The sequence below is a fragment of the Chiloscyllium plagiosum genome, unplaced genomic scaffold, assembly GCF_037043375.1.
Source record: "Chiloscyllium plagiosum isolate Xiang-an unplaced genomic scaffold, Cpla_swu_hap1 HiC_scaffold_34, whole genome shotgun sequence".
NCBI lineage: Eukaryota > Metazoa > Chordata > Chondrichthyes > Orectolobiformes > Hemiscylliidae > Chiloscyllium > Chiloscyllium plagiosum.
The window spans coordinates 12,425,990-12,439,901 of record NW_028270172.1 but is presented as its reverse complement, the minus strand read 5'-3'; the positions used below and the strand labels follow the sequence as shown (position 1 = coordinate 12,439,901).

General features: G+C 38.7%; 1 protein-coding gene across 4 annotated transcripts in view; it reads left to right on the top strand.

Annotated features, from left to right (window-relative positions):
- Nucleotides 1-13,912, top strand: part of ulk4 (unc-51 like kinase 4) — a 502,471-nt gene that overhangs the window by 331,849 nt on the left and 156,710 nt on the right. For all 4 annotated transcript variants that reach the window (XM_043719540.2, XM_043719541.2, XM_087978491.1 and 1 more), the window contains one exon: nt 9,874-9,979. In XM_043719540.2, coding sequence (XP_043575475.2) covers nt 9,874-9,979 — 106 coding nt within the window. The remainder of the gene's footprint in view (nt 1-9,873; nt 9,980-13,912) is intronic.

The window sequence follows — 13,912 nt, the reverse complement described above, 5'->3', positions numbered from 1 at the left end:
TGACAATTCTGGCTTAATGGAGAAACCACGAACTCTGCTCAGGCCTCTGACTAAAATATTTGACATGAATTAACCAAGACACTTTCAGCTTAACAAAGGGGTCTGTACATTGCAAAAATGTGCAGGCTAATATTTGGACTTGTTGAAAAGCCAGCAGGATGGGAGGATTAAATCACTTCATTCTTTTTGAAGTCTCCTTATTATCCCACCTGATTTCAAGTAGGTGAAGGAGAGTTAAAGTCAAGATTAGAGTGGTGCTGGAAATGCACAGCAGGTCAGGCAGCATCCGAGGAGCAGGAAAATTGATGTTTCGGGCAGAAGCCCTTCATCAGGATTCCTGTTGCGTTTGCAAACATTGGATGGTATTTAATAGAGGTGATAGGGATCAAGTGTTATGGGGGAAAGGCAGGAAAATGCAGTTAAGGATTATCAGATCAGCCATTGAATGATGGAACAGAGTCAATGGGTTGAATGGCGTACTTCTGCTCCTACATCTTCTGGTCTCTTGAGTCTCACTGCTGGCTGGAGAGCCAGCAAAGAGTTCCACACCACCTCTATTTAGGAAGATCTGACTGAATTAAAGTAGTTAACTGGGTATAGTAGAACAACCTGCCTGCCAAGAGATGCTGGCCAATCAGAAGTCGCCAGGAAAATTGGTAAGCCCAGTTAGAGCAATGCAGAATCCAGTAAAGAGTGACCAAGAAATTGGTGAAGAAATGGAAAGGAGAACTGAATGCTCTGCAAGCCTATTAGCTGTGTGAAAAGAAGAAATTAGCCAAGGTGAGAATTGAGAATGAAGAATATGTAGAGGATCTAAACAATTTTTTAAAATATAAATAAAACAAATTACCATGGATGCTGGAAATCTGAAATCAAAACATAAATTGCTAGAGAAACTCAGTTTGTCTGTCAGCATCTGTGGGAGCAAAACATAGTTAAGGTTTTGAGTCTGGTGATTCTTCATCAACAACCTCTTCAGTCACACGAAGACCCATGGCAGAAACTCATGACCCCGAGTTAATGTTATCCTTGAATCAAGGGACAGTCAACAGTATTGGACTATTCTTACAGCTCTCCAAAAACTTGCCATTATATAGTATGCTTCACAGGATGTGTCAAATTTTGCAACCAATGAAGTCCTTTTGAAATGTAATCACTGTTGTAATGTATAAAATATGATTGATATTTGGCACATAGCAAGCTCCCACAACCAGCAACTACCAGATAATCTGTTTGACTTTGATTGAGGAATAAATATTGGCAAGGACATCAAAGATAATTCCCTTGCTGCTCTTCGAAATGGTTGACATCCCTTCAACTGTGCAAGACAATGGTAACACAGCCTTAAAGGTGACATAAGACCATCTTCTGAACTTTGAAATAGTGTCAGTCCTTTCACGTCCACCTGAGAAGGTAGACAAAGCATTGCTTTAGCATCTGTTTCAAAAGTCAGCACACTCTCAGTACTGCACTAGAGTGTCAGCCTTGATTTTCATATTTATGTCCCTGAATGGATTCTTGAACTTGGAACTTCTTAAACTGACTCAAAGTAAGAGTGCTGCCAACAGAACCACTGAAACCACGCTCTGCTGCTTGTAACTTATATGCACAAAGTTTTATTCAACTTTCACCTCTGTGGCTTCTAGTACAACAGCACCCTGAGTTTAAAAATTTCCATCCTTGTTTTCAAATCATTCCATGATCACATCTCCTCCCAGTTTCGATAATCTCCTTCAGTTCTAGGAACCCTCTGAAATCTCTGTGCTGCTCCAACTTTGACCTCTTGCACATCTATTCTAATTGCTTCATCACACATAATCATGCTTAAGAGCTGCCAAAGCCCAAAAGTCTGGTATTCCTTCTCTAACTCTCTGTCCAAGCTTCTAACCATCTGCTTTAATATTTCTTTGTGTGGCTCAGTGTCAAAGTTTGTTTGATAACACATCTGTGGATAGTCTTGTGACATTTTAGTACATTAAAGACATGTATATATTAAAGTACATTAAAGACATGTACATTAAAGACATATATAAATACAAAATACTATTGTTCTAAGATTTGCCTTTGAAATGCTTCAATTTACTGGTACATCCTTCCACTGCACTGTCACCCTATGTCGTAGTCTGATGAGTAGAAATGGGAACAGATTTGAAATGGAATTTCAAGTTAGATGTTAAAAATGAACTAACTACTGTTAAGTCAGAGGGTGGTTTTTAGCGTTGTTGCAACTGCTTAGGCTCTGATCATCATCCCTGATTTTTCAAGACTATCAGGAAAAATACATCAATACATGCAATGACCATTATAAAAATAAGTACATTTATAAGGAAAGTACAGTTGACATCAGTCATTTTGGTGTCCATAATTTAGAGGTTACAGTGGATTAAAAATGAATGTTTTTTGAAAGAAAGACCTAATTTATTAAAAATCCTGGACCAGGCAATTTGTCAAGTTGAATAATTGTTTATATTATTGGATCCTTAATATAACTAAAATGGCTGAACTAATAGAAGAATCTGTTGGGGTTCCAGTTTAAAGCAAGGATGTTAGTGAGAAATCATTTCTTCACTATTAGTATTGATTAAACCTTATTTATAAATGAAGAACAATCCAGAATTATCAAAACTTACATGTTTATAAGATCTCTATTTGTTAAAAGTTCAAAATAATGGAAATGTCAACCTATTAAATTTAGTAGGCAGCAAACATTTGAAGAAGATTTGGATTTTTGAATATAAAGATATATTAGTATACTGGAGAGGTGATAAAAGGAATTCAAACACTCATTTTCTATGTTAATATAAACAGTTCACTTTTGTCGCATCTGTCATGCTCAAAGCTAATTTGTTTAATAATTGAAGGCTGCATATTTGATGCACCTCTCTGTTTGAAAAAGAGGACAAAGGCAAATGAGAAGGAGATTGTCACCTGTTTGATTATGGCAGTGTTCACACCTCGTTCTTATCCAACAATGGGGGCAGATGTTTTTGTGCGCTTTTCATTTACATTAATTTCAATCAATCACTTGTAAGGAACTATTACTTGCACATTATGGTAGATGCAGCTAAGAGATGTGTATGGAAACAACAAGTGGCAAATGATTGAAGAATGTATATAAACTATATAAACTGAAGTAATATATATATATATAAGTTTTTGCCTCAGCTGTTGAAGTTATCATATTATCACTTGTTTCATAAAGTGCTGACGAGATATGTCTTCTTAACTATATTCAACAAAAATGTCGAGTAATTTTCCTATCTGGTGAGACAATTGGTCCATAGCAACGACGTGAATGTTCACTTAATTCGTTCCTCCAGTTATGTACCTACCAGAGTATTCAGACTCCCAGAAGGCCATAGCCTTTATGGCTAATAACTTTTTGCCTCTACCTGTTGTGGCTGTTCATCCTACCTTATTAACCTCTCTTATTCTGAACTTTAAATCTGAAGTTTAATTTAAGTGTATTCTGAACTCTTCTGTTCTTGCAGCCTTGTGAATCAGGTTCAAAAGTTCCAAAAAGGTATATAACTTTGGATATTTAATTAATCTTTCTTTTTCCTTATATTCATTTCACTTTGGTATTTATAATATTTCACTGACTAAATTAATCTCTGTAAATGATTCTGCCATTTTGGGAATTGTTTGTGTCTTTGAATCAACAGAATCAATTTTGAAGGCATCATCATTTTCATTTTGATTCAATGTAGAGACATAGAGATGTATAGCACGGAAACAGATCCTTCGGTCCAACTCGTCCACGCCGACCAGATATCCCAACCCAATCTAGTCCCACCTGATAGCACCCGGCCCATATCCCTCCAAACCCTTCCTATTCATATACCCATCCAGATGCCTTTTAAATGTTGTAATTGTACTATTCTCTACCACTTCCCCTGGTAGCCCATTCCATACACACACACCACCCTGTGCATGAAAAAGTTGCCTGTTAGGTCTGTTTTATACCTTTTCCCTCTCACCCTAAACCTATGCCCTTTAGTTCTGGACTCCCCCACTCCAGGGAAAAGACCTTGTCTATTTACCCTATCCATATCCCTCATGATTTTATAAACCTCTGTGAAGTCACCCCTCAGCCTCCAACACTCTAGGGAAAACAGCCCCAGCCTATTCAACCTCTCCCTATAGCTCAAATCATCCAACCCTGGCAACATCCTTGTAAGTCTTTTCTGAACCCTCTCAAGTTTCACAATATCCTTCCGATAGGATGGAGACCAGAATTGCACGCAGTATTCCAAAAAGTGACCTAACCAAGGTCCTATACAGCTCCAACATGACCTCTCAACTCCTGTAATAAATGCTCTGACCAATAAAGGAAAGTATACCAAGTGCCTTCTTCATTATCCTATCTACCTGCAGTTCTACTTTCAAGGAGCCATGAACTTGCACTCCAAGGTCTCTTTGTTCAGCAACTCGCCTTAGGACCTCACCATTAAGTGTATAAGTCCTGTTAAGATTTGCTTTCCCAAAATGCAGCACCTCGCCTTTATCTAAATTAAACTCCATCTGCCACTCCTCAGCCCATTGGCCCATCTGATCAAGGTAATCTTCTTCGCTATCCATTACACCTCCAAGTTTGGTGTCATCTGCAAACTTACTACTATATCTCTTCTGCTCACATCCAAATCATTTATATAAATGACGAAAAGTAATAGACCCACCACCGATCCTTGTGGCACTCCACTGGTCACAGGCCTCTGTCTGAAAAACAACCCTCCACCACCACCCTCTGGCTTCTTCCTTTGATGCAGTTCTGTATCCAAATGGCTGGTTCTTCCTGTATTCCGTCTCCCATGGAGAACCTTGTTGAATGCCTTACTGAAATCCATGAAATCATGTGTACCCCTCTGCCCTCATCAATCCTCTTTGTTACTTCTTCAAAAAACTCAATCAAGTTTGTGACACATGATTTCCCATGCACAAAGCCATGTTGACTATCCCTAGTCACTCCTTGCCTTTCCAAATATATTATTACACAACAGTAGTATATTGGTACTAGTAATACAGAGAAATAGACCAATGACACAAGGACATGTTTAAATCCCATCACACCACTTGGCATTTAAACTCAATTTTTAAAAAAATCTGGTGTAATAAAATCTATTACCAGTTTGCAATTTTGTAACTACAGATTGCCATAAATATCAAGCTGATTTGTTTAAGTACATTTTCAGAAGAATAGCTGCCACTCTCACCCATGAGAGTGAAGATGGCCTCACCTCAACTTTCTAGCTGCTGGGCAAGGCCACTGCCTCTGCATTAGATCCTCCGAGATGTGGTTTAACAAGCCACACGGTTGTCAAGAAGCCATCTCACTACCACTTCCTCAAGGGCAAAAAGTGTTGTCATTACAAGTTACAACCACATGGCCAACAATGAATAAAAGTGAAAACACTTCCATGGACAAAGAAGTTTTGTGAATTGATGCAATGTCAGAGTTTACAACACGCTCAAATCATCAGAACGTTTCTGAATGTATCAAACTCTTTTAAGAAAACCTTGGAAATTTTTTTTGTCTTTAAGCTCATTTCTGATTTGAGTTCAGATATTCAATCGAAATTTTTTGGATAATATGTTACCACTTAGCATGCTTTACACCAGGTTCATCCCATGCAGAGGTGTCAATTCATCTCATTGTCAGTTGCCTTCAGAGTGTCCTTAACAGGTTTTCTCTGCCCTTATTGAAATCAAGTGCCATCCTTAAGTTGTAAAACAAAAACTTCTTTCGGAAACTGATTATTTGGCATGCTGATGCAGTGTCCAGACCAGTGGAGTTGATTTCACATGATCATGACTGGAGGTGGAGAAATTGTCTTTAGCGAAGTGCCTCTACTTGACTTTGAGTATCCTGCAGAAACTATACAATATAAGACAAAGATAAGAATAGAGGATATATTACTAGGGTTAGATGAAACCATGAGAGAAGGCCTCTGTGGAATAAATAGTATCATGGATCAGTCAGGCTGACTGGCCTGTTGAAAGGTTGAACTACTTTGACAGATCAATGCTTTTTTTTTTAATTTCCTTTGTGAGCAATGCCACAGGAGAACATCTAGTTCACATTAACTCAACATTGAATAATCAGTTATATTTGTTATTCATTCGTTTACAATCAGAGTCTGAGTGCTAGAGGCAATACATTTTAATGAGCAAACTAAATCCTCACACAAAACAAGTGGAAGATGGTAATTTCAACTTTAATTATCATTCACAGTACAGTGGAAGCGATGTTTCACTGAAACTGCTCATTGCACTGCTCACACGTTGGTGTCCCTGGCTTAATAACTCATTTGTGCACTTGAGATAAGTTTATTGGATGGCACAGAATAAAAGTTTGCTGTTAATTCATGTGAATTTTTCCGGAATTCTGTAACACGCTTCTTTAGATAATGAGCACAAATAAAAGGTCACTGTTGAGCTGTACGAAACTATATTTAAGGTTTGGTATTGTAAAACCATTGTCAATCATCTCATGGTGTTGCATTTGTGGAGTCATAATCAAGCATATTGTATCAAATTACATGGAACATAAAGAAGCAGGTCATTTAGCCCAACTTGTCGGTACCTGTGCTATATATTGCATGAGAAGGCAGGAGATAATTGAACCAGACAGGCAGTGATAATTAACTTCTCATTTTAAGGCTGATATATTTTGGTTTGAGGAAGCAGAGAAGTAGAGTTGATTGGAGCAGCAAAGATTTCTCTACAGTACAGCCTGAAAAGTTGTGAGAATGTTAAAACTACTACTGTTGGATGAGAACAGTTGCAGCAGCACTAAAAAAAATCTAAGTTTAGACTAAGCAATTCATCATAGCAAAAATTGATACACAAATGAGACAAATGAAAGTATGATTCTGTAGACAGAGCACATGGATGCCCTTGCAGTGCTAGTGTTGTTAGGAAAGGCTTACATTATTTCAGCAGGATATGGGAACTAGGAGAGGATATTAGAAAGGTGCGCAAAATGTTGTGAGAGACATAATATTAAAATAGAAAATAATAAATTAATACATGCAGTTGGAGTAAGGGAGAAAGTAATGAAATCTAAATCATGATTACAATGCAGGTTTGTGAATGTACAAAGTATAGTTAATAAGACTGGAGAGTTACAGGCATAGTTTGCCATGCGGGCTTTGATGTGATGATAGCGAAAATTTAGTTCAAAGGGCAGGTCTGGTTGTTAAATATTTGTGATTACAAGATGTTAAGAAAAGGTAGGCAAGAAAACAAAAGGAAAAGTTTTGTTAAGGAGAGCTTTGCAGTGCTGGAGGAAAAGAAGTTTTAGAGAGTTTGATTCAGCTAGAGCTAAGGAATAAAAAGAATTGTGATTGCATTGTTTGGTGTAATCTATAGGATCCCAACTAGTGGAAAACATGTAGAGGAACAAAACCTGCAAGGAAATCAGAGAGATCTAAACAACACAGAGTGGTTATAATTGGCAACTTCTATTAACCTGTATAGAGACTGGTAATGTAAGGGTCAGGTGTTCCTAAATTGTGTCCACCATAGGTAACTATACCTAGAGTTTTCTAAGCTGTAGTATCTCAAATTTCCTCCCTAATCCTCTCTGTCTTTCTATCTCTTTCTCTTTCTTTAACACCAACTAAAGCCTACCTCTTCAGGTAAGCTTTTAATCAGCTGTCCTAATATCTTCTTATTCAACCACATCAATTGTTGTTCATTATTATATGGGATGTGGAGGTCGTTGGCAAGACCAGCATTGTTGACCACCCCTAAGTGTCCTTGAACTGAGAGGTTTGATAGGCCATTTTAGAGTCAACTACATTACTGTTAGTTTAGAATCACATGTAGACCAGGCCAGATAATGCTTCCACAAAGCACTGGAGACATTTCCTCATGTTAGGCATACTGTATAAATGTTCTTGTTGCCAATTTTTCTTAGTGATTATTTTTCTGTCACTCACCATGATCTTTCTGAAAGTACAGACTGATTCATTTTTGCCAGGGTCTGCCAGTGCAGCTATTCTGCAATCCAGTGAGTCATTGCTATGTAAAAGTAAGCAGGATGGATCCATTCTCCACTTCTATTCTCTAAGTCTGACTATGGAAAAATTCTCCCAAATCTTGGATCTCCATTTCAGAGATATTCCCAGTAGACCACTTGAGACCAATAATTATCCATCTGGGAATTTGTAAACTCGATCTATGTCCTCTGATTTTGTAGTGAACATTAATAAGTCTTGGAGCATGCCTTTAGGCTAACACTCTCCACATTTTTTAACTTTGGCAATAAATCCATTGATCTATTGAGACAACTCCATTGCATGTCCTCAAACTACAAAGGTTTAATATTGTAATCTTAATTTTTTTTAACTCAACCCAAATAATTAGTGTATTTCTGCCCTCTTTCTTAATAATATTATGGCTTTGAATGTACAGTATTGGTATGCCTCAGAGCCAAGTGATGAATGGGGATTTTATTTGTGCTCAAATCAAAATATGCTGTTTGCGCTCACCTTGGCACTTTAGTTGATTTGCATTAAATACTGTAAATTTAGATGAGTTCAGGAAACTCATTGGTGGTGGGAGTTGGAATCTGTGTGGCAGTATAATTTACATGGAAGGAGGTAATTAAAAGGAAATGTTGGAATAAGGGATACAAAGGCTGGAAGACTTTGAAAGGATCCAGAAGCCAATTCGTGAACTTTGTCAAATTTGAAGAGAGAAGGGATGAAGAATTGATGGTCAAAAAAAATGTAATGGAAGGGTGACACACCAACCAGCCAAGTTACCAAGAGATTGAGCACACATCATTTGTTTAGTTGTTGATGAGTGTACTTGCTGCAGTATGAGCTAATGGCAAGGCAAGTTGCTGCTCTATAGCATTCCCCTCAATTGATCAGCATTGCAACTTGACACCCAGGAGTTGCAGCTAAGTTTCAGGCCGCAGCAAGCAGTTATAATCACCAGTTATAATCACTAACCCTACATGGCAGCTCTTGAAGCTTGTGTTGAGCTCTGTATTGAACAAGACCTTGTGAAGATAGTTCCGTCTATGGTCATTGTCCGGTGGGGGTTATCATTGACCAGAAACTCAACTGAATTCACCATATAAATGCAGTGGCTTACAAGAGCAGCTTAGATGCTAGGAATACGGCAGCAACTAATTCGTGTCCTGACTTCCCAAAGCCTGTGCATCATCTGCAAGATACAAGTCAGGTTGGTGATGGAATACTCTCCACTTGCCTGAATGGGTTCAGCTCCAACATCACTCAAGAGGCTTGACACCATCCAGGACAAAGCAATCTGCTTGATTGGCACCAGGCCCACACCAGCCACACTGATGCTCAGTAGCAGCATTTGTACAATCTACAAGGTGCACTGCAGAAATTCAAAGATCCTTAGACATGACCTTGCAAACTAACAACTACTTCCATCTAGAAGGACAAGGACAATGGATGCACGGGAACACCACTACCTACCAGTTCTCCTCCAAGCTATTCACCATCCTGAAATTTCCTCTCTCAGAGTATTGTGGGTCTACCTGTAGCACCTGACTGCAGCGGTTCAAGAAGGCAGCTCACAACCACCTTCTCAAGGACCACTAAGGACAGGCAACAAATGCTGACCAGCCAGCAATGTCCATATCCTGCCAGTGAATAATAATAAAAGATTGACTTCTGGACATAAAATTAGTGGCAACTTGGTCCATGGCTGTTGTTGACGACCCTTACTTATATTGCTGTAAAGTCACACTAAAGTTGTCTGCATTCCATTACTGCCAAGCCATTATTCTACAAATATTATAGTATGCTTTTTTGTTATCAGACTTTTGAGGTTTGCATTTGTATTTTTTTTGTGTTTCACGCAATCACGTGTTTATTTGATTCACAGGACCAGCAGGACAGTGTACTAGGCACTGCCAAGCAAAGTGTGGTATTACTTCTCAACAACCTAGTTGCCTATAAAGGAACCAGCATGAAAATGCTTTATGAACAAGGTATGTAGTTTGTTAAAAAAAATTACAGAATGCATGTAACTTTAACTTGATAGTTCTTATTGAATTCCGCAAATTTAGATTTAATCGTTCTGTTTAAAATAATTATTTTTGGAAATGGATTTATTGTATTCAGGTTTGTTTCATTTTAAAGTCCAATTGTTCTGATTAATTGGGTAAATGATAAATGGATTGTGTCAACAGTAATTATTATACTTTCATGGCCCTTCACTTCTAAAGTTTTAATTGTTTCACTTGTGAATGCAATTGTCATTCGTCTTGTAATCGCTACACCCTGAGCGTTAGTCAATTAAATTTAACATTCAAAGTGGGATGTTAAAAACAATTTGTTATCCCTATTTATTAATCTATACAGATTATAGAGGATAAGTATACTAATTCCATGAATCTCTGTGTTAGTTTGAAATAAAATTTGTACACAATTGCATTTATGCTTGTAAAGTATAGCAAGTAGTAAAATGTACTTCAATGATAAACTTAACTAAAACAACATAACTTATTCTTAACTTCAGTTTAAAATAAAAACTATGTTTTCTATTATGTGTACTGTATTGTAAAAAAAAATGACAAGCAGGACAGGAATGTGCACAAAGTGCCGAATTGAACTGTAGACCAGGATCTAAGATTAGAGCAGGGAATAACACTGAGACAAGGGTTGTTTTGAGAATGGGAAACATCTGTTGTGGACTGCTGGAGAAGGGAAAATTTTCGGAGAGGAAAATGTCAGAAGTGAACCCTGCAGGAGCTTTAGGAATGGATTTAGGTGGCATGTAAATCCACAGGCCAGTTAAACAAAAGAACAAAGAACACTACAGCACAGGAACAGGCCCTTCAACCCACCAATCCTGTGCCAGCACATGACACCTTTCTAAATTAAAAACCTTTCTTCTCTCTGCAGTACATATCCCTCCTTTCCCTGCATTGCTATTGTGTATGTTTCTATCACAAGACATGCACACAAACATATGTAAAAGGAACAAGAATAGGCCATTTGGCCCTTTAAGCCTGCTCTGCCATTCAATAAGATCTTGATTGATTGGATTTTAACCTCAACGCTGCATTCATGCATATCCCTAATAATCTTTCATCTCTTGGTAATCAAGAATCTAACCTCACTTCTAGTGAAACATTTCAGAAATGTTGCAAAATGAAGAAGTGATAGAGTAACTCTGTGTCTGTTTTCTATCCTCCATCCTGGTTAACCTGGTCCCTTGATCTAACAGGAAGCTCAACCTCCCCTTTGACCAACTTTGGAAGGTAGCAATTGAAGTGAAATGCAAAACTCTGCCAGTTGGCCGTGAGAAGGTGCTAGTGAGCCACTTTCTTTTGAAGTACTTCAACCCATGCGACAAACATTCTTGTACTTTGCTGTAGAAAAGGACGTTCCAGGATTTGACGATAGTAAATATGAACAGCCATACATGACCAAATCAGTGTCCTGTGTAACTTGTCATAGAGAGATCTTCAGTGACTCTCCACATTGCATCCTGTAGCAGGTACACTCTGCGTCTGTGGTATGTCCGTAATTAAGTGAGTGAATATTTAAGCTGATAAAAGGGATCCTGATCAAAATAAGCTGGTGTTGAGCTTCTTGAATGTTGTTGCAACTGCATCCATTCCGTTGTTCTCCTGAGTTTTGCCTTTGCCATTAGTTAACAAACTTTGGAAAGTCATGGATGTGAACCACCTAGTCTCTGGTCTGCACTATCCAGTCATGGCATTTATATTGCTGCTCCAGTTATGATTCTGATCAATGGTGAACAACCCACCAGGATGCTGAGAGTGAGAAATCTCTCCTCAGTGAATCCATCTAAAATAAGTGAAATGGTTGAGTGCTTAGACTTGCTTTCGCCTTAGAACTCCATGTGATGAAGAATAGATTAGATTACTTACAGTGTGGAAACAGGCCCTTCGGCCCAAAAAGTTCACAACGACCTGCCGAAGCGCAACCTACCCAGACCTATTCCCCTACATTTACCCCTTCACCTAACACTACGGGCAATTTAGCATGGCCAATTCACCTAACCTGCACATTTTTGGATGTGGGAAGAAACCAGAGCACTTGGAGGAAACCCACGCAGACACGGGGAGAATGTGCAAACTCCACACAGACAGTCGCCTGAGGCAGGAATTGAACCCGGGTCTCTGGCGCTGTGAGGCAGCAGTGCTCACCACTGTGCCACCGTGCCACCCAAGCAAACGTCCCAAGCAGGTTCACCATCTGGTCAGCCCAGTTACTGCTACTTCCCAGGTTGCCAAATAGAAAGTCAGGCAGCATCATGGGGAGAAAGCATGCTAATGTTTCAAGTCCAGATCAGTCTCCATCAACTCTTACTCTTTATCTCCATGGATGCCGCGAGACCAGCTGCAATCCCGAGCATTTTTTTGTTTTCAGTGCAGATTCCAGTATCTGCAATAATTTGCTCCGGCCAAATAGAAAGTATTGGTAGGCCTGAGGAAACAGGTTTCCTGAAGAAAGGCTTATGCCCGAAACGTCGATTCTCCTGTTCCCTGGATGCTGCTTGACCTGCTGCGCTTTTCCAGCAACACATTTCCAGCTCTGATCTCCAGCATCTGCAGACCTCACTTTCTCCTGAGGAAACAGCAGAAAATTTCTCCAACATAGAGGAAGAAGGCAGAAAGTTTGTATCAACATCCTCTCCATCCAGTCCACTGAAAGGCTTTCTCATGAAAAGGCCTACAATGGAGCCATCCTTTCACTGTTGGGACATAGCCACGCCTTTTAGAGTTCTCCTTATAGCGTTTTGCACCTTTGCATTGAATGGCCTTTTTGCAAGTAGCTACTTGAGTGAGAGTGCATAAGATCACCTGAGGGTTGTATGTAGCTGTTAATTTGTAAGCTGTATGTAAATACATAACTGTCAGTGAAAGTAAGTGGTAACAGGGGAGTAGTATTCATAGGATTGCTTTTCTTTCATCACTGTAAATGAAAAATGTACAATTCATTTCAAAACCTGCAAATTCTTGTAATTCTTTGAAATTCCAATGCTTGCAAACCATCCTGGAAATGTAAACATGCAGTTTTCTGCATATTTAATGTTCTTGTATAGAATAGTAAGCATTTAAAAAACAATGAAAATTGCTAGACCCTGGAATAAATCAGGAATATTGGCAAAACTGAGATAAGAAGGAATCAGTGTAATATTTTAGCATTCTAAATTATGATGACATTGTGCATTGGATATTTCTGATCTTTCTGCCATTACAGAAAAACTGTTATCCCGTTGGGTTATGTAACAGAAAAATGAAATTGTGTGAGGGAAATAGTCTCTCCAATAAATGTGAAAACATTACTTTGTAACAGTGATGTTAAATCTAGAGTTTAATCCTGGTTGCATTTATTGCCCACTTCTAATTTGCCAGGAGAAGGTGGTAGTAAATGCTGTCTTGAAGTGTTGCAATTCATATGATCTACCCACAATGCTGCTAGGAAGGGAGTTTCAGGATCTTAACCTAGTGACGCCAAAGGAATGGCAATATAATTCCAAATCAGGATGGTGTGTGACTTTGAAGAAGATTTGTAAACAAGCTTTTATTACTTCTGGACAATGCATCAGTTATGGTGCACAAATCTGACTCTGGTTCCAAAAGGTCAAACATTTCTACACTAAGCATGATGAGGAAGTTTCTGAGTTCCTCTTATCCAATACACAACTCTCAACAGCTGACATTGGCGAAAAACTTGGGAGAATCACATGAAATTGATAAAAAAAATGGAATTGCCAATATCGAGAGCAGAAAGTCCCATTTTCATCCATGTTGAATGGCAAGACAAGATTATTGCTCATGAGCAGCAGGAGCTTTTTTACATGCAATAGCATCCCCATTATAATGTCATGTTGTCTCACGAATATGCAATTTCCTATCATCCCGCCCATCACATAGAAAGTAAAT